Source organism: Monodelphis domestica, chromosome 1, assembly GCF_027887165.1.
Source record: "Monodelphis domestica isolate mMonDom1 chromosome 1, mMonDom1.pri, whole genome shotgun sequence".
NCBI lineage: Eukaryota > Metazoa > Chordata > Mammalia > Didelphimorphia > Didelphidae > Monodelphis > Monodelphis domestica.
Window position 1 is genome coordinate 511,068,533 of NC_077227.1, and position 19,899 is coordinate 511,088,431.

The following is a 19,899-nucleotide window of genomic DNA, read 5'->3' on the forward strand; positions in this document are numbered from 1 at the left end:
GTCTTTCTTTCTGGGTTTCTATGAACTCAAGCTGTTCCTTGTTCCTTATGGTACAATAGTATTCCATTATAACCATATACCACAATTTGTTTATCCAATCCCCAAATGATAGACAACCTCTCAGTTTCCAATTCTTTGCTACCACAGAAAGAGCTGCTAAATTTTTTTTTTTATAAAGATAGGTCCTTTTCCCTTATCTTTGATTTTTTTGGGGGGGATACAGACCCAGTAGTGGTATTGCTGGGGCAAAGGGTATGTATAGTTTTGTGGCTCTTTGAGTCTGGTTCATATTGATCTCCAGAATGGTCAGATCAGTTCACAGTTCCACCAACGGTGTATTAATATCCTAGTTTTCCCACATCCCCTCCAACATTTATCATTTTCCTTTTTGGTCATATTAGCCAATCTGGTAGGTGTGAGGTGGTATCTCCAATGCCTTTTCTACATTATCCTGCTACATTCTAGCTTGAACAAATGAAAGCAGGAGAAATGATTTTAAATTCTGAGAACATCAAGTAATCTAGTTTAACCTGAATGCAGAACATGTAAAGAAGAAATAATATGGGACAGCTACGTGGTTCAGTGGATAAGAGAGTCAGGTCTTGTAAGGATAATTTTAGATAATTTGACTTAAATCTAATTAATTTGGTTGCCAGGGAAAAAAATCCCAAATAATAAAATACCCAAGTCAGCTGGAAATTATGGTGATTTTAATTAATAGAGGGAGAAGTAATTAAGGAGGAGAGAGAGAGAGAGAGAGAGAGAGAGAGAGAGAGAGAGAGGGAGAGGCAGAGGCAGAGGCTTAATTTAAACTGCTCTGGCTCAGGCTGAGCCAGGCAGTAGTTAAAGGCCTTGGCCAAAGTGGCCTCCCTGAGCCCAAGGGAAAGGGAGTCAGTCTTATCACTCACCACAAGACTGTCTGGAAGGAAATTGTCTGAGGGATATCCTCCAGGCTGAGTTTCAGTCCTGAACTGACCAAGTTCCCTAAATGTCCTTTTCTAGACCTCCTTTTAAAGAAATGTCACCTCCTCTAAATTTTTATGTCTACCAATCACCGCAGACGCTTTTCTCCAGGACTATCCACTCTTTAGTTCTCACCTTCTCTGGTTAGATTATATCTTTTGAGCTACTTCACACTTCTTTGTTAAGTTCACCCTTTTGTTAGTTACTTGACCTTTTTGTGATTAATTTGACCTTTATAGGTATTTAACATCTTTTTGTATTAGATCTAAAAATAGACTTAGCTTAAAGGTCTAGCATCACTATTGTTCAATTAGGAGTTTACAACTTTATCTTCCCCTAAAGTATGTCTAATTAGGGTGGAGTAATTTTAAAATTCACAGTCTGGAGATAGGAAGTCCCATATTCAAATTTGGCCTCAGATACTTTCTACCTGTGTGACCCTGGACAAGTCACTTAACCCAAGTTGTCTAGTCCTTACCACTCTTCTGCCTTGGAACTGATAGTATTGATTCTAAGATAGAAGGTAAAGGTTTGGGGGAAAAAAGGAAATAATGTGCAATTAATCTGGAAAGATAGATTAGAGACAGATTGTGGAGGACTTTTAATACTAGACTGAGGAATTAGTATTATCTTTTTTTACATAGTTGTTTGCCGGTAGTCTCCCTCATTAGGTTGGGAACTCATTGAGGCTAGGATCTATTTTTGTTTTTCTGTGTATCCTTAGGATGTAGCACCATGCCTGATACATAGCAGGTGCTTAAGAAATGTTCATTGACTCTTTGTGGTGGCAAAACATTGGAAAATGAGGGGGTGTCCCTTGATTAGGGAATTGATTAGGCTGAGCAAATGGTGGTATCTGAGGGTGATGGAATATTATTGTGCTGCAAGGATTGATGATCTAGAGGCTTTTTTATATGAAGTGGGAGAACCTCAGTGAACTGATGCAGAGTGAAATGAGCAGGCCCAAGAGAACATTGTACACAGAATCTGAAACATTGTGGAACAACACAATATCAACAGGACACTCTTGAAGGAGATATGAGAAAGAACGCTATCCAAATTGAGAGAAAGAACTGTGGGAGTAGAAATGCAAAAGGACATATGACATCACTTATCACCTGTATATATGGGTATATAATTGGGGGTTTAGGCTTTTAAAAAATTGCTCTATAGCAAAAATAAATAATATGGAAATAGGTATCAAGTGATAACATTTATACAACCCAGTAGAATTGCTTGTTGGCTCAGGGGAGGGGGGGAGGAAGGGGAGGGAAAAAAATGAATCATTTACATGAAAAAATATTTAAAAAAAGAAAAATGCTTGTTGAAACCCTATTCTTTAGGAGTTCTGTTCCATCTCACTAAGAGTTTCCTGACTGCTTTTATTTTAAATTGACCTCTTTGGACTTTTTTTCTTTTTTTCTTAAACCCTTACCTTCTGTCTTAGTATCAATTCTAAAATAGAAGAAAGGCAAGGGCTAGGCAGTCAGGATTAAGCAACTTGCCCGGGGTCACACAGCTAGGAAGTGTTTGGGGTCATATTTGAACATAGGTCCTCCTGAGGCCAGGCCTGCTCTATCTACTGTGCTCTACCTGGTTGTCCCAGAACTATTTTCTGTAACATTATTTTGGTAGTTAATTCTATATTGCCCTTCACTGTTACTGTTTCATTTATGTGTGTAAGTTGTTTCCCCAGTATAAAGCTTCTGGAGGATAGAAGGACTATGTTTTCTCCTCCGTGTCATCCTAAAACATAATATTGTGCTTACTAAATACTTATTGAATGAATAACTTATAACAAATAAAACGTTGCTTTGCCTTTTTTTTAAGGACTTTAGATATGTGCTCCCAGACAGCTTTGACACTATACCCTGTTTGGGAGGATCTTGAACATTCCAGGGATCTATGTCAGGTACCCCTATTTTGGGCTATGTCACCTCTAACTATATACTATAGTCTATGTGACCCTTTTCAGAAACAGATAGGAAGAATCATTCTTGTTAGATCTGTAAAGATGATGAGAACTATTACAGTAACAGGGAGAGAGAGACGCACAGACAGAGAGTGGAGACAGAGGGACAGAAACTGAGAGACAGAGAGTTAATTCCCAGAATGGGTCTTTAAATGACCAAGATTAGATTTTTAGTTATCATCTCCTGGGGTTCTCACTGTGTTCTCTATAATATGTTTCATATACGTCTCACTCACACACCCTAGTGTTTATGTCCTCATTCCTTATCTCCTGGACTATTGCAACAAAGAGGCAGATAGGTGGGGCAGTGGATAGAGTTCTGGGCTTGGAATTGAGATGACCTGAGTTCAAATATAGATACTTCCTAGTTGTATGACTGGGCAAGTCATCTAACTTCTCTTTTTTAAAATTTTTTATTTTTTTAAACCCTTACCTTCTGCCTTGGAGTCAATACTGTGAATTGGCTCCAAGGCAGAAGAGTGGTAAGGGCTAGGCAATGGGGGTCAAGTGACTTGCCCAGGGTCACACAGCTGGGAAGTGTCTGAGGCCAGATTTGAACCTAGGACCTCCCATCTCTAGGCCTGACTCTCAATCCACTGAGCCACCCAGCTGCCCCCCATCTAACTTTTCTTTGCCTGTTTCTTCAGCCATAAAATGGAGAAAATAACAGTACCCATCTCTTAAGGTTGTTATGAAGATCAAGCAAAATAATATTTATAAAGTACTTAGTATAGTGTTCAGCACATAGTATGCACTATCTAAATGATTCTTCTCTTCCCAACAGCCTCCTAAATGGTTTCCTTATATCAAGTCTCTTCCCTCTCCAATACCTCTTTCACACAGCTGCCAAACTGATTTTTACTTATGTTCATATCATCACATTTCTCACCTTCTCAAGAAACTCTGCAGGCTCCCTTTTACCACCAAGACCCAAATAAATTCCTCTAGTATTTAAGACCCTTTTCCATCTGGTTCCAACCTGCCTTTCTAGCTTTCTAGCTGGCCTTCTGGCCAATCTTCAGGGATAGCGCTCTTCCCTGTATCTCGGTTCCTCTGCACTGGTTGGCCCCTATCCCTAGAATACACGTCCTCCTCACTTCTTTCTACCTATCTGAATCCCTGGTTTCCTTAAAAGCTCAGTTTAAGAACCACCTTCTACATCAGGCTTTCTTGATGCCCTCTAACTATTACTTCCTTCTCCCCAAATCACCTTGAATCTAGTGTGTCTACATGTGTGACTACGTGTGTGTGAACATGCACACATCTGCATATATACACACATTTTTATGGCTGCATGAACACATTTGGTTATATGAGTATATGTGGAAATATATTTATATATTATTTTATGTACACATGTATAGATATGGTTTATATATATTATATATGTCGATATGGTTTGTATGTGTATTATGTGTGTATGTGTTTGTGTTTGTGTACAGCTATCTTTCTATCTAGTTTTCCCTATGCTAGATTATAAAAAACTCCCCAAGGGCAAGGACTGCCTTTTCTTTTGTCTTTGTATCCTCCTTGTCTGGCACAGTGCCTGGCACACAGTGGGGTTCATAATATGTACTTGTTGACTGATTGTGTTGCTAGAAGTAGGACAGCCCCCATTTTATTGTCTGTTTCCGGCTTAACCAGTGGCAGATTCAATGGGTTTTGTGCCCACAGTGACCCAGTGAACAAGACTGCTTTGTAGGAAGTGTATGCTGGTTTATAACCATCTTATTCTGCTTAGGTGCTCAAGGACAAAGCAAGAATTTCCAATCAACTTTCTGTCTGCTGTAGCCATTGACTCACTAATAGAAGTGTTGGCATCCTCCAAGCCTGGGTATTGGAAAAGTCTCTAGGAGCACTGGATAAAGGAAGAAGAGGGTTGTCTTATATTCTCCTCAGGGAGCAGTATATAATGGTCTCTGGTAGAACAAAGTTAATAATGAAGAAGACATGTGAGAGATTCATCATGAAGAACTTATCGTTGTGTTATGAGGATTTTTTTCTGTAACAGAGACATTCTTACTTGAGCCTTCACACCTGGTGGATCAGTATGTTCTCAGTTATACCTACAGCCCCCATGCAGGAATCCTCTCATCAGGAAAAGGAAGAAGCTGCTTATTTCATCTTTGCTCAATTTAGACTGATATTCTAGGGTCATGAGCAAGTACTACTATAACTTCAATAAGTATTTATTAACACTCACTCTGCACATACCACTCCATTTTGCTATACTATACAGTATTTCAGTTTGTTGGGGAGTGGGGTCAGGGCAGCACTAGTTGTTTCAGGGAAAAGCCTTATGTGATACTTGAGCTGAGCCCTTTAGTCTCACATTTCCAACTTTCAGATATCTCAAATTAGATGTCTTGTAGACATCTGGAACTTAACATATCCCAAACTCAAATTCTCTTTCAAGTTCGCTCCTCTTCCTAATTTCCCAATCACTGTCAAGAGTGCCACCATCCTACCAGTCCCCAGGTTCACCACCTACGTATGATCCTCAACTCCTCACTCTCACCCCACCCCAGCCAATCAATCAGTGGTCATGTTTTGAAGACACTGAATGTTTCAAATGGGGCATTTTCACTGGAGAATGCTTACCCTCCTCATGTCTGCCTTCTTGTTTCTCCTGGCTTCCTTCAAGTCTCACCTTCTCAAAGAAGCCTTTCCCAGTCCTCTTTGCTTCCAGTGCCTTCCCTCTGATATTACCTCTGATTTATCCTGTATGCATGTTGTCTGTACATAGATATTTGCATGTTTTCTGCTCCTTTAGACTGTGAACTCCTAGAGAGCATATACTGGGTTTTTTGCCTGTATGTCCCTAGCATTCAGCACTTGACCCCCATTGCCTAACCCTTACCACTCTTCTGCGTTGGAACCAAAACACAGTATTGATTGATTTCAAGATGGAAGGTGAGGGTTAATTAAGTAAATAAACTTAAAAAAATTTTTTTTGACTGACTCTTGAAAGAAGCTAGGGTTTCCAAACAGTAGAGATGAGGCCCACTGGCATTCCATGTAGGAGGACAACTCATTAGAAAGCAGAGCAAGGAGATAGAACATCTTGGGTGAAGAACAGCAAGGAAGCCAGTTTGTGTAAGACAGGAGCTCAGTTGTAGAAGACTGAAAATACCAGAGAAATATTTCATCTTAGAGGCAAAATGGAGCCAGAAGAGCAGGGATTCTTAACTCTGGGAGGACCATAACAACAACAACAACAACAAAATGACATCTTTATTTTCACTACCCTCTAAATGAAGTTTAGCACTTCATTCAATTATGAGGGTAGGCAACAATCTGTGGAGTCTAGAGGCTTCCCCAGGCTGCCTGCCACCAAAGAGGTCTATGACACATAAAAAGATTAAAAGCTTACTAAGCAAAAGAATGCCACAGTTAGATTTGTGTTTTATGAATACCACTTCACCAGTTGTATGGAGAATATATTGGAAAGAGTGTGGAAAAATCGGAGGCAGGGTGACCATTTAGAATTCACCAAGTCCATCTCATCTCTGCCCCTCTGGATTATAAATAACAAGCTGAAATTGTCTGGTTGTTTCAGTTTTATTGGCAAAGATAACTGAGGTGGTTTGCCATTTCCTTCTCCAGCTCATTTTACAGATATGGAAACTGAGGCAAAAAGGTTTGCCTAGGATCACACAGCTAGTAAGTGTCTAAAGCTGAATATGAACTCACATCTTCCTGACTCTAGGTCTAATGTTTTGTACCCTGACCTACTTCAATGCCTCCATGTGTACGGATAGTAGCTGCTGAAGGAACTGTAAGTTCCTTGAGGACAAGGACTCTTTCTGCAGCATCTAGCACAGTACCTGGCATATGATGGGCAATTAAGAAGTGCTTGTTGATTGGTTGGTTGATATATACATATATATGATATGTATATGGTGTGGGATCACACCAGTCCTGCAAATGGTCTTACTTTTAGTTGAAGGCCAAGGTGGGGAATCGGGGATCAATTCATGAGCAAAGGAGGACTTCTCCAAAAAAGTAAAATTTTTACTCTTTTTGTATTTAACTGGAAAAGGCTAAAGATTTGTCTAAGGCCTTCTACTGAGATCTGCACATTTTCCAAGCCCCTTGAAATCTCAGTGACCCATCCAGTGTTAGAGGGCCACTTACAGCCAAAGCAGGGATGTAAACAGTAGCAGTCTGTTTGTTTGAAGGGAGTTTCTCCTGTCCTCCCCTATCCTCAAATGGGGCTCTTTCAGGCTAGCAGACTGAGATGCAGAGGACTCTGGGCCATTTTCCTGGGTAGTGTCCCTCACAGGGCTCTCAAGTCAAGTGCATGAAGGACTTGGAGGTGGTCTGCCCCAGCTGGGGATTTTGGCTGCCTTCTCCACTGGCCAGGACCCAAACGTGTGGAAAGGAAACAGGAGCTGAATAAAAGCTCCTCTGATTGCCAGCAGTGGGGGCGCAGGCGGGCTGGAAACAGTGGGGGCCTTCCTCCTCTGTTTTTGAGAAAGCCATTTCTTTCCTGCCTCAGTTTACCCAGCACAGCGTGAGAATGCTACGCTAAATGAATTTGGCATAGTCTCATGGAGATAGATTGTGCAGAGCAGAGTCCTGTGCAGTGACCAGGGAAGGCCCAAGGCTGGGCTGGATCTGCTGCATCCTGTTGCCTTATATGAAAGTTGTTTGAATTGCTTCTAAATTCTCCTTTTGCCTCCAGACTGCTCAATACCAAGTTCCTCTGAGACCCAGCCCCCACTGCTGCTGGAGGAGGCTGGGTGGAGCCTTCAGGGAAGCTTTTGAGGGAGAGAACCCACAGCTGTTTGACCAGCAAAAGCCCTGGGCAGAATTTCTTGCTCCTTGCTCCCTTGCTCCCTGTCTTCCAACAGTCATTTCCCGAGGGGTCCGGGGCCACAGCTTTCTGGGGTGGACTGTGTGCGGAAGGGAGAAAGGGGACGCCAGCAAGCCCGGGACTAGATGCGGAGTCAGGATACCTCCATAGATCTGCTCCCCGATTTTTGCCAACTGACACATTTTGTGCATTTCTTTGAAGAAGCCTTTTTTCTCCGGGTTGTAGTTTCCCCCTTCTGTTAAATAGGAAAATTATCCCTGCCTCCCTTTCTTTGTCCCAGCGGGGACATGAGAATGGAGGAGACTGTTTAAAAGGCATTAGGAGTCAATAGCATGAAAGACGGTGGGCAGCAGAATACAATGCAGGGGGGAAGTTCTGTTCGCTCAGATGTGGGTTTCTTTTCATCCCCCCTTTTTTTTCAATCTCTTTTCTCCATTTCTGGAAGACAGCCCTGTCCTGACCCGCCCTGGGCTTGCCTCTTCTCTCTCTGCCTTATTTTGGAACCACTTCCTATCTCCCCCCACTCCCAGCCCAGCACTTCTTTTCTGGCCTGCCCTCTCTCCCCATCCTCCTTGTTTACCCCTCCTCTCTCCCACCCCTCCCTACCCACACTTGGGTTAATTAACTCAGTGCAGGCCTGGGGTTTCAGATTAATGGCTCCCAGATGCCAGCACTCTTTTGGCTCTGGATTTGGCTGTGGAGAAGCAGTGCCCAGGGACTGGATTTACCTCCCACCACTGTTCTCAGTCCAGCTGTTTTGTGCACCCTGGAGAACAGCTGAGGCTCCTGACTGGCATGGGACAGAAAGGGGAGGTCTAGCGGGGTTGGCCATTGGAGCGATCAGGAACTTGGGCTTCTGGAGATGAGACTGTGGAGCACTGGACACATGGCCCATTGTTTGACAGCAGTGCAGCTTGCTGGTCACTAGGTTTTCTGAATTTCTGGGTACTGACCTGACTTAATTAGTACCATCGACAGTCACCCTTCCCTACCTCTTAGAGGACTTTGGAGGGTCTGGTTGGCACTGTGTAAATATAAAAGGCAACAGTAAAACATGCTTGTAAAAAGAAAAGGTGAGGAGACTAAATTAGGACGGTGTCAGAAGAGTCATCTAGAATGAGCTTTTTTTTTTTTCAGAAGCCCTATTTTGTTAAACAGCCCACTTTCTGACTTTTCCCAGCCAGCAATGAGCTGGAACTGATCTTATTAACTTCCCCCCTCTTGCTGTTTATCCCCTCTCCCAAGATTGTTCTGTTTGTTTGTCCTATCCAGCTGTACAGATGTAATGGTTCCCAACCACAGCCCACTCTTAAGAACACAAACAGACATTACAGAATTTTAGACAATATGAAGACTAAAGGATTATAGAAGGGGGTTAGGAAAGTGAGTCCCGAGTGGGAGTGATGTTGGCTGGGCACCCATCAAATTGGAGCATTGGACTGGATGAGGCGCTCCTGTTTTTCAGCTTAGGCATAGAAGCCTATCAGATCCTGACCTTTGGGTTTTGGCCCAAACTGACCGGTTAGCTTGGGGTGGGCAACTCCCAGTACTTTTGGCACATGGTAAGAAAGAGGTAAAGAATGTAAATAGACATCACCTGGGCTGAAAGGACTCCGGGGAGGTTCAGTGTGTTACTGTCATTATGTCTATGGCTACCCTGGCTTCCTGGACACTGGGCCTTTTTGCTTTTACTGTAATAGGAAGAATATTACATCTGGTCCTCACATTACTTGAGGCGTGGTGACCAACTGCAGCAGGGTTTGCAGGAGAAGTTATAGAGCCTGTAATACCCATGATGGTGAGTTGTAAGGGGACACAAGTGAAACTAAGGCAGGAGTAACTAGGTCCCTTTTCTCTTGCTTTTACACAATATTTTCATTAACATTCAGTAATGCTTTCCCTTTAGACTCTCATTCCACTGGGTTTAATAGATTCCTTTGGCTTAAATGAGTCACTGTGTCTCCAAAGGAGAAGCTGAGTACTAGTCTAAGTCATTCCAATTTGGCCCTTGAACTCCTGGCTTTGAGATGCCTCACTTGCTGTGGTCATGTCATGGAAGAATGACGGATGTATCATTTCTTTAGTAAGTGCCAGATCTTGCCATTTGGCACTTCATGAGAAAGCAACAAGTGTGTGGAGATGCTTAAAGAATTGTAATCCTCATTATGCAGCAGCTGGACGCAGGGAGCTGTTGCCTGTCTCTACCCTCCATTCTCCATACTGGCTCTAGGGGGCTGGAGGATGGGACTCTGTGACCACAGGATTAGCTGTTCTGGTCAGGGTACTATGGTATAGTAGGAAGGAAAATGAGAGGAATAGGGTGAAGGAATAAAGGTCAGCTAGCAGCATTTTGGCACAACCCTGGAGGGAAGATATAGATAAAAGAACGAATGGAAGAATGTTAAGTGTGCCTCTTGGTTTGTATGTGTTGCTGACTGCAGAAAATCCTTGGGCCTTGAAATGGATGACTAAGCCATATGTCCCATATATTCCCTTCTTTTTCTCCCCTCCCCCCCCCAGCTCCAGATCTCCTTGCCTCCTTCTGCCCCCTAAACATAGTTAAAGCTTTGATCTTTTCATTTTCCACAGGCAGCTTCGAGGCCGACTCAGCCTTGTGATCATTGCCCGACTCCTGGGACAGATGGAGGTCCTCCCCCTCTGCAAGGAGACAGCCCAGGTAAATTTTAGGATTGAAATAATGTGGAAATGTGATCCTATATCAATGTGCTCTACTCACTTCTGATACTCTGTGCCAGGTATATAACAGCTTAAATGTAGAGAATAGAGGAATTCTGCATTAGGGGAGGATGAACACTTACAATAGTCGGGGTAAACTCACAACTTATATTAGTGGCCTATGAACTAACCAGTGGGTATTTATAGAGTAGCTCCCATGGGCCTAGCTCTGTGTCAGAGCAATACAAATGAAGCATTCTGTATTGCATGTGTCCTCAAGGAACTTGGATGGATAAAGTTCAGTCAGACTATAGGGGAGCTTGAAAGTCAAGCAGAATGCTTTCTAGATAGGGAGAGGAGGAGCTGGAGGGAGGAAGGGAGGGAGAACATTTAGAACCACAAGTTTTAAACTGAATATTAAAAAAAAAATAAAATTAAGTAGCTAAGTTCTCCTTCAATAAATCCTGAAATCTGCTTAAAAAGAGGGTTAAACGGAAGAATTTGAATTTAAAACATAATAGTCATTGGAGCAGTCAGGTGGTTCAGTGGAAAGAACACTAGGCTTCAAGTTGGTAGGAACTAGGTTCAAATCCAGTCTCACCTACTTCTTAGCTGTGTGACCCCAGGCAAGTCACTTAACCCAGGCTGCCCAGCCCTTGCCCTTCTATCTTAGAGTTGTTACTAAGAAAGAACCTAGGGATTTTTTTTTTAATTTTATAGTATTTTATTTGATCATTTCCATGCATTATTCATTAAAGACAAAGATCATTTTCTTTTCCTCCCCCCTACCCCCCGTAGCTGACGTGTTATTTCACTGGGTATCACATGTGTTCTTGCTTCGAACCCATTGCCATGTTGTTAATATTTGCATTAGAGTGTTCGTTTAGAGTCTCTCCTCTGTCATGTCCCCTCAACCGCTGTAGTCAGGCAGTTGCTCCTCCTTGGTGTTTCTACTCCCACAGTTTGTCCTTTGCTTATGGATGGTGTTTTTTCTCCTAGATCCCTGCAGATTGTTCAGGGACATTACACCGCCACTAATGGAGAAGTCCATTACGTTCGATTATACCACAGTGTGTTTGTCTCTGTGTACAATGTTCTCCTGGTTCTGCTCCTCTTGCTCTGCATCACTTCCTGGAGGTCGTTCCAGTCTCCATGGAATTCCTCCACTTCATTATTCCTTTTAGCACAATAGTATTCCATCACCAACATATACCACAATTTGTTCAGCCATTCCCCAATTGATGGGCATCCCCTCGTTTTCCAATTTTTGGCCACCACAAAGAGCGCAGCTATGAATATTTTTGTACAAGTCTTTTTGTCCATTATCTCTTTGGGGTACAGACCCAGCAGTGCTATGGCTGGATCAAAGGGTAGATATTCTTTTGTCATCCTTTGGGCATAGTTCCAAATTGCCCTCCAGAATGGTTGGATCAGTTCACAATTCCACCAGCAATGAATTAGTGTCCCCACTTTGCCACATCCCCTCCAGCATTCATTACTTTCCATAGCTGTCATGTTAACCAATCTGCTAAGTGTGAGGTGATACCTCAGAGTTGTTTTGATTTGCATCTCTCTGATTATAAGAGATTTAGAACACTTCTTCATGTGCTTATTAATAGTTTTGATTTCTTTATCTGAGAACTGCCTATCCATGTCCCTTGCCCATTTATCAATTGGGGAATGGCTTGATTTTTTGTACAATTGATTCAGCTCTTTATAAATTTGAGTAATTAAACCGTTGTCAGAGGTTTTTATGAAGATTTTTTCCCAATTTGTTGTTTTCCTTCTGATTTTAGTTACATTGGTTTTGTTTGTACAAAAGCTTTTTAATTTGATGTAGTTGAAATTATTTATTTTATATTTTGAGATTCTTTCTATGTCTTGCTTGGTTTTAAAGTCTTTCCCCTCCCAAAGGTCTGACATGTATACTATTCTGTGTTTACCCAATTTACTTATGGTTTCCTTCTTTATGTTTAAGTCATTCACCCATTTTGAATTTATCTTGGTGTAGGGTGTGAGGTGTTGATCCAAACCTAATCTCTCCCACACTGTCTTTCAATTTTCCCAGCAGTTTTTATCGAATAGTGGATTTTTGTCCCAGAACCTGGGATCTTTGGGTTTATCGTATACTGTCTTGCTGAGGTCACTTGCCCCCAATCTATTCCACTGATCCTCCTTTCTGTCTCTTAGCCAGTACCAAATTGTTTTGATGACTGCTGCTTTGTAATATAGTTTGAGGTCTGGGACTGCAAGGCCCCCCTCATTTGTGTGTTTTTTTTTCATTATTTCCCTGGATATCCTTGATCTTTTGTTATTCCAAATGAACTTTGTTATGGTTTTTTCTAAATCAGTAAAGAAATTTTTTGGGACTTCCATGGGTATGGCACTAAATAGATAAATAAGTTTGGGTAGGATGGTCATTTTTATTATATTGGCTCGTCCTATCCATGAGCAGTTAATGTTTTTCCAATTGTTCAAGTCTAGTTTTAGTTGTGTGGTGAGTGTTTTGTAGTTATGTTCATATAGTTCCTGTGTTTGTCTCGGGAAATAGATTCCTAGGTATTTTATTTTGTCTAAGGTGATTTTGAATGGGATTTCTCTTTCTAGTTTTTGCTGCTGAGCTGTGTTGGAGATATATAGAAAAGCTGATGACTTATGTGGGTTTATTTTGTATCCTGCAACTTTGCTAAAGTTGTTGATTATTTCAATTAGCTTTTTGGTTGAATCTCTTGGATTCTTTAAGTAGACCATCATGTCATCTGCAAAGAGTGATAACTTGGTCTCCTCCTTGCCTATTTTGATGCCTTCAATTTCTTTTTCTTCTCTAATTGCTACTGCTAGTGTTTCTAGTACAATGTCAAATAATAGAGGTGATAATGGGCATCCTTGTTTCACTCCTGATCTTATTGGGAATGCATCTAGTTTATCCCCATTGCAGATGATATTAGCTGATGGTTTTAGATATATACAGTTTATTATTTTTAGGAAAGACCCTTCTATTCCTATGCTTTCTAGTGTTTTTAATAGGAATGGGTGTTGTATTTTATCAAATGCTTTTTCTGCGTCTATTGAGATAATCATGTGGTTCTTGTTGGTTTGCTTGTTAATGTGGTCAATTATGTGTGGATGGTTTTCCTAATATTGAACCAGCCCTGCATCCCTGGTATAAATCCTACTTGATCATGGTGGATGACCCTTCTGATCACTTGCTGGAGTCTTTTTGCTAGTATCCTATTTCTTCTCTTACTAAACGATTTTGGAGTATCATATTGTTTAGTTTCCAATTAGTTTTTGATTTAGTTTTCCATGTACCATTACTGATCGTTATTTTTATTGCCTTGTGGTCTGAAAAGGCTGCATTTATTATTTCTGCTTTTCTGCATTTGTGTGCCATGTTTCTGTGACCTAATGTATGGTCAATCTTTGTGAATGTGCCATGTGGTGCTGAGAAGAAGGTGTATTCCTTTTTCTCCCTATTTATTTTTCTCCATATGTCTATTAATTCTAATTTTTCTAAGATTTCATTCACTTCTTTTACCTCTTTCTTATTTATTTTTTGATTTGATTTATCTAAATTTGATAATGGTTGGTTCAAGTCTCCCACTAATATGGTTTTACTATCTATTTCTTCCTTCAATTCTCCTAGTTTCTCCATTAGAAATTTGGGTGCTATATTATTTGGTGCATACATGTTGATTAGTGATATTTCCTCATTATCTAAAGTCCCTTTTAACAAAATATAATTACCTTCCCTATCCCTTTTGATCAGGTCTATTTTTGCTTTGGCTTTATCAGATATCATGATTGCCACTCCTGCCTTCTTTCTGTCAGTTGAGACCCAGAAAGTCTTACTCTATCCTTTAATTCTGACCTTGTGGGTGTCTACCCGCCTCATGTGTGTTTCTTGGAGACAACATATGGTAGGGTTTTGGATTCTAATCCATTCTGCTATTTATCTACATTTTATGGGTGAGTTCATCCCATTCACGTTCAACGTTATGACTGTCACTGGTGGACTCCCTAGCATTTTGATATCCTTCCCTAATTCTTTTTTTTTTAAACATTATTTTATTTGGTCGTTTCCATACATTATTCACTGGAAACAAAGATCATTTTCTTTTCCTCCCCTCCCCCCCACCTTTCCCTCTCCCATAGCTGACGCACGATTCCACTGGTTATCACATGTGTTCTTGACTCGAACCCATTTCCCTGTTGTTGGAATTTGCATTATAGTGTTCATTTAGAGTCTCTCCTCAGTCTTATCCCCTCCAACCCTGTAGTCAAGCAGTTGCTTTTCATTGGTGTTTTTACTCCCACAGTTTATCCTCTGCTTGTGGGTAGTATTTTTTAGAATCCTGCAGATTATTCAGGGACATTGCATTGATACTAATGCATTTTGATATCCTTCCCTAATTCTAACCTTTCTTCTTCAGCTCTACCTTTTAGTCCAGTGATTTACTTTAAATCAGTCCCCCTTGTACTTCCCTTTCTACCCCCCTCCCTTATTTTCCCCTGTAGTCTTTTTAAAATTTCCCCCCCACCTTCTCCCTCCCTTGTACTGCTTCCCTTCCCACCAGTCTGTTTTTTACCCTTCTACTCCCCTATAGGGCGCAAATCTATTCTCTTCCCCAATGGATTGGATTGTTCTTCCCTCTTTGGGTCAGTTTCAAAGTACGTAAGAGTTAAGTATTTCCTATCTCCAACATCTTTACCCTTCCAGTGTATCGATGTTCTCCCCCCTCCCGCCATGAGCTTCTTTGTGACATATAAATTTACCCCCATTTGTTTCTTTTCCAATTTCTTTTAGTCATAACCTCTTTTCTTTTTTAGCTTTAGTCATGTATATATATATATACATACACATGTATATGTATTTATGCATGCATATATCTATATACCTATTTATGTCTTGCCCTTTCATCCTATACAGTTTGTCACTGTTCCCTCTGAGTGTAGTTCTTCTAGCTGCTTAGGTGATAGCAACAGTTTTTAAGAGTTGCCAATGACCTCTTTTCTTATAGGGATACATATCATTTTAACTTATTGAGTCTCTTAAAAAAATTTTGTTGTTGTTGTTGTTGTTTTCCCCCTCTTTTTAAATTACCTTTTGATGATTCTCTTGAGTTCTGTGGTTGGACTTCAAATTTTCTGTTCAGGTCTGGTCTTTTATTTATGAATGCTTGGAACTCTTCTGTTGTGTTAAATGACCATACTTTCCCCTGTAAGAATATAGTCAGTTTTGATGGGTATTTTATTCTTGGTTGTAGGCCTAGTTCCCTTGCTTTCCGGAATATCGTATTCCATGCCTTTCAGTCCTTCAGTGTGGATGCAGACAGATCCTGTGTTATCCTCACCGTGTTTCCATGGTATCTGAATGGCTTCTTCTTGGCAGCTTGTAATACCTGTTCTTTCATCTGATTGTTTTTTAATTTGGCTATAACATTTCTTGGTGTTGTCTGTTGGGGATTAAATACAGGGGGTGATCTGTGGATTCTTTCAATCTCCACTTTCCCCTCTTGTTCTAGGATCTCGGGACAGTTTTTATGGATAATTTCCTCTAGTATTATGTGCAGGCTTTTTCTTTTGTTGTGGTCTTCTGGTAGTCCAATTATTCTTAAATTGTCTCTTCTTGAACGATTTTCTAAATCGTCTGTTTTGTGAATGAGATGCTTCACATTTTCCTCAATTTTTTCATTCTTTTTGTTTTGTTTTATAGTGTCCTGCTGCCTTGTGAGGTCACTTGATTCTAGTTGTTTTACTCTGGTTCTTAAAGATTGGATTTCATCTCTGGCTTTTTGGTCATCTTTTTCCTTCTGGTCTGAGTTTCTTTGAAGATCATCTTTCATCCTCTTTATCTCATCTTTCATCTCCTTTGCCTCATTTTCCAGCTGGATGATTTTGGCTTTCAGGACACTATTTTCTTGTTTTAGTTCAAGTGCCTCTGTTTCCAGATGACTTATCTTAATTTTTAAGTTCTTTTCCCAATTGTCTTCAGCCTCTCTTAGTTGTGTTTTGAGTTCTTCCACAGCCTGTATCCAATTCGCTGGGATTTCTGGTTTATCGTTTGCTGATCTCTCCCCCTCTGTTCCATTTGGTGAGTAGTAGCTGTCTATTGTAGTTTCTTTCTTCTGTTTCTGTTGTTTGTTCAAATTCACCCCTTCTTTCCTCCCCGTATTTGTCTGTGCTCTTGTTCCTCTCTTTTTTTTGTTTTTGTTTTTTGGGGACTTCTATCAGTCTCCCCTCTTGGAGCTTTAACAGAGGATCTCTTGGTGTAATCTCTGGGGGATGGTTGTTGGGGGTTTGAGCTTTCCTGTCCTCTGGAGGCTTTTGATTGGCTTAAAGTCCAGCAGTCAATGAGGATGGGTGGGGAGCCTGGGCTTCCCTCTGTTCTGGAGACTTTTGATGGGATTGAGTTCAGCTTAGTTGGGCTGGGTTTACTCTGAGTTTTAAACTTCCTGGACGGCTGGAGCAGATATGGAGGATCTCCAAAGCTCTGGCCAGGCTGCCAGGTCTATGCTCCTTCTAGGCTGCCATCTTGACTTCGCCTCTTGGTTTCTGTTTTTTCAGAAGACCCTGCTCTCTAAGGGGGGAGGGATAGTGGCTTGCCTGGGCTCTGAAGGCTCCTGATGGGATTAGGTTCACCTGGTTTGGGCCAAATGAGCCCTGATGCAATAAGCCTCCTCCTCCACAGTCTGTGTTGAATGCCTGGAGACTGGCCCGGGTTGTTTTCAAGGTAAGCCCTTCACTAGCCCTGAGGTTTTTGTTCTTTCAGAAGCTCTGAGGGCTCCTGATGGGATTAGGTTCAGGTGGTGTGGGCCAAATGATCCCCGAGCCAAAAAAAGGAAGAAAAAAAAAGCAGCAACCTCCTCTTCCACAGTCTGTGTTGAATGCCCGGAAACTGGCCCGGGTTACTTTCAAGGTAAGCTCTTCGGAGCAACCCCTTTGCCAGCCCTGAGTTTTCTGTCCTTTCAGTAGCTCTGAGGGCTCCTGATGGGATTGGGTTCAGCTGGTGCCCTAAAGCTGGGACCTCCCTTGAGACTCAGATGGAAGGACCCAGCCAGGGGGCTACCAGCTTCCCCCTTCTCTCTATGTTTCCCTGCCGTCTGTGTTGGGCGCCCCAGAGACTGGCTCAGGTTGCTTTCAAGGTGAGTCCTCAGAGCCCTGAGGTTCCTGCTGCTGCCGTGGGCTCAGCACTCTGGGTTGGGGGGGATGGGTCCTGGGACCTTCTTTCTGTCTACCCCTTAGATCCGAGTGATCTAGGGTTCTGGCTTTTGGGGTGTGGTACCTTTTGATCCAGGTCCAGGAGGAGGTTTCCCCAGGTCTATCCTGTTGTCCAGCTTGAATTTCGGTGGCCTAGGAGCACTCTGTTTGCAATCGGTAAGGAAGGGTTTCTGAGGTCTGAACTTTCGCTGCTTCTATGCCGCCATCTTGACCTATTGCTTCGTGACCAAAATGGAGAAACAGTCTCAGCGGCCTCCACCTCCAGCCTCCTTCAGAGCAAAACTTCTCAGAGAACAACCTCTCAGAGCAAAACCTCTCGAACCCCCCTGGGGTTTTTTTAAAAATAAAAATATTTTAAAAGTCTGTTTTAAAAAAAAAAAAACCTTACCCTTAGAATCAATACTGTATATTCCAAGGCAGAAAAATGGTAAGGCAACAAAGACCAATATGCAAGTATCTTTTGCCTGATAATGCATGTATAATCCAAATCAAAGTGCCTACCATCTCTTGGAGGGGGTAAGGAAGGGAGGGAGACAATTTATATCTTATAATTACAGAAAACAAATGTTGAAAATTGTTATCACATGTAATTGGGAAATTATAATATCTTTGAATTAAAATGTTTTAAATAATCAAAGTGGTAAGGGGAAGGCAATGAAGGTTAAGTGACTTGCCCATGGTCATGTAGCTAGGAAGTATCTGAAGCCAGACTTGAACTGAACCTCCTGTCACACTAGGCCTGGCTCTACCCACTGAATCACCTAGCTGCCCCTAGTCACAGATTCTTTATCTGAGAAGACGTATGATGAACCCCCTATTTTAAAAATACTTACTAAGCAGTGGTATATACAAGATTTAGTGGGGAAAATCATGAGTTTGTTATAGGTTATTATGAGATCTCGTTGTGGGATGGTGAGGACCTGACCACTTAGCAGCGGGCATGGAAAGGAAGAAGTCATTCCCAGAGATATTTTAAAGGAAGAAATATAGGTCTTAGTGACAAATGTGAGGAAGAGATTGGAGAAGAAGAAACCAAAGGAAGAAACCAGGAGAAGGAGAAACCAAAAATAGCTTTAAAGTTTCCAGTCTAAATGACATAAAAGAAGGGGTAATACCATGGGCAGAGATAGGAGAAATAGGAAATAGAGAAAAAGGGACTGGTGTGAAGTTGAAGAGAGATACCGCGGTGTAGTAGGAAGAACAAAACTGTCAGAAGACACAGATTCTAGTAAAATTTAGCTATTTGCTAACTGCATGACCTTGAGCAAGTTACTTCATTTCTGAGATGTAGCTTCTTCATCAGTAAGCTGACAGTTAGATCTCTGAGATCTCCATCGGTCCTAATGGTCCATGATCCATTTTGCTTTATATAAACTGAAGCTACGGACTGGACATCTGAATAGGAATATCCCTTTAGACAAGAAATATGGTTCTAGATTACATATAAGAAGTCCTCCAGATCTAGGTCTCTGAATCATCAGCAAACAGGGTCTATTAAACACCCAAATATACCAAGTAAATATGTTGGAATAGGAGGGATGGAGAAGGGTTATACAAGCAAGGATGTGTTGGCAAATGTTTAACAACCTGTGAGGGAGACCTGAGCAGACCCCCAACTGCTCGGCCATGGAAGTTCAGAACATCCATAAGCAGACATAAACATGTCAAGGTCCCAATAGCAGTCTGTACCAGATAAGAACTTAGGGGCCAAGCAGACCCCCGGCAGAAAACATAAACATGTCAAGGTTCCAACAACAGTACGTACCAGATAAGGACTTGAGGGCCATACATGCTGGTGGGTAGTAGGGATATAACCCTCTGGGTTCACTGGCTACAGTGGGAATTCTGTGCTGAGTCCCCTGGTACGTACCAGACTAATAAATGACCCTTTGCCTGATTGCACTGTCTATTGGTCTTCCATGGTGGGGGGCGACAACCCGGACCGTAACACCTCCTCTCCAGGAAAAAATAATGTATGCATGACACTCAAATTTAATCTGGGGGGAAGCTGGGTAGCTCAGTAGATAGAGAGCCAGGCCTAGAGATGGGAGGTCCTGGGTTCAAATTTGACCTCAGACACTTCCTAGCTGCGTGACCCTGGGCAAGTCACTTAACCCCTATTGCCTAGCCCTTACCACTCTTCTGCCTTAGAACCAATACACAGTATTGATTCCAAGACAGAAAATAAGAGTTTTTTAAAAAAATAAATAAACAAATAAATTTAATATGCACTAAGATTTTCTCCATC

The 19,899-nt window shown here is 41.7% G+C and overlaps 1 protein-coding gene across 8 annotated transcripts in view; it reads left to right on the forward strand.

The window, feature by feature from the left end:
* The window catches only part of FAM178B (family with sequence similarity 178 member B), a 211,584-nt gene that overhangs the window by 158,893 nt on the left and 32,792 nt on the right, over positions 1 to 19,899 (forward strand). For all 8 annotated transcript variants that reach the window (XM_056813064.1, XM_056813065.1, XM_056813059.1 and 5 more), the window contains one exon: positions 10,344 to 10,431. In XM_056813064.1, the coding sequence (XP_056669042.1) occupies positions 10,344 to 10,431 (88 nt within the window). The remainder of the gene's footprint in view (positions 1 to 10,343; positions 10,432 to 19,899) is intronic.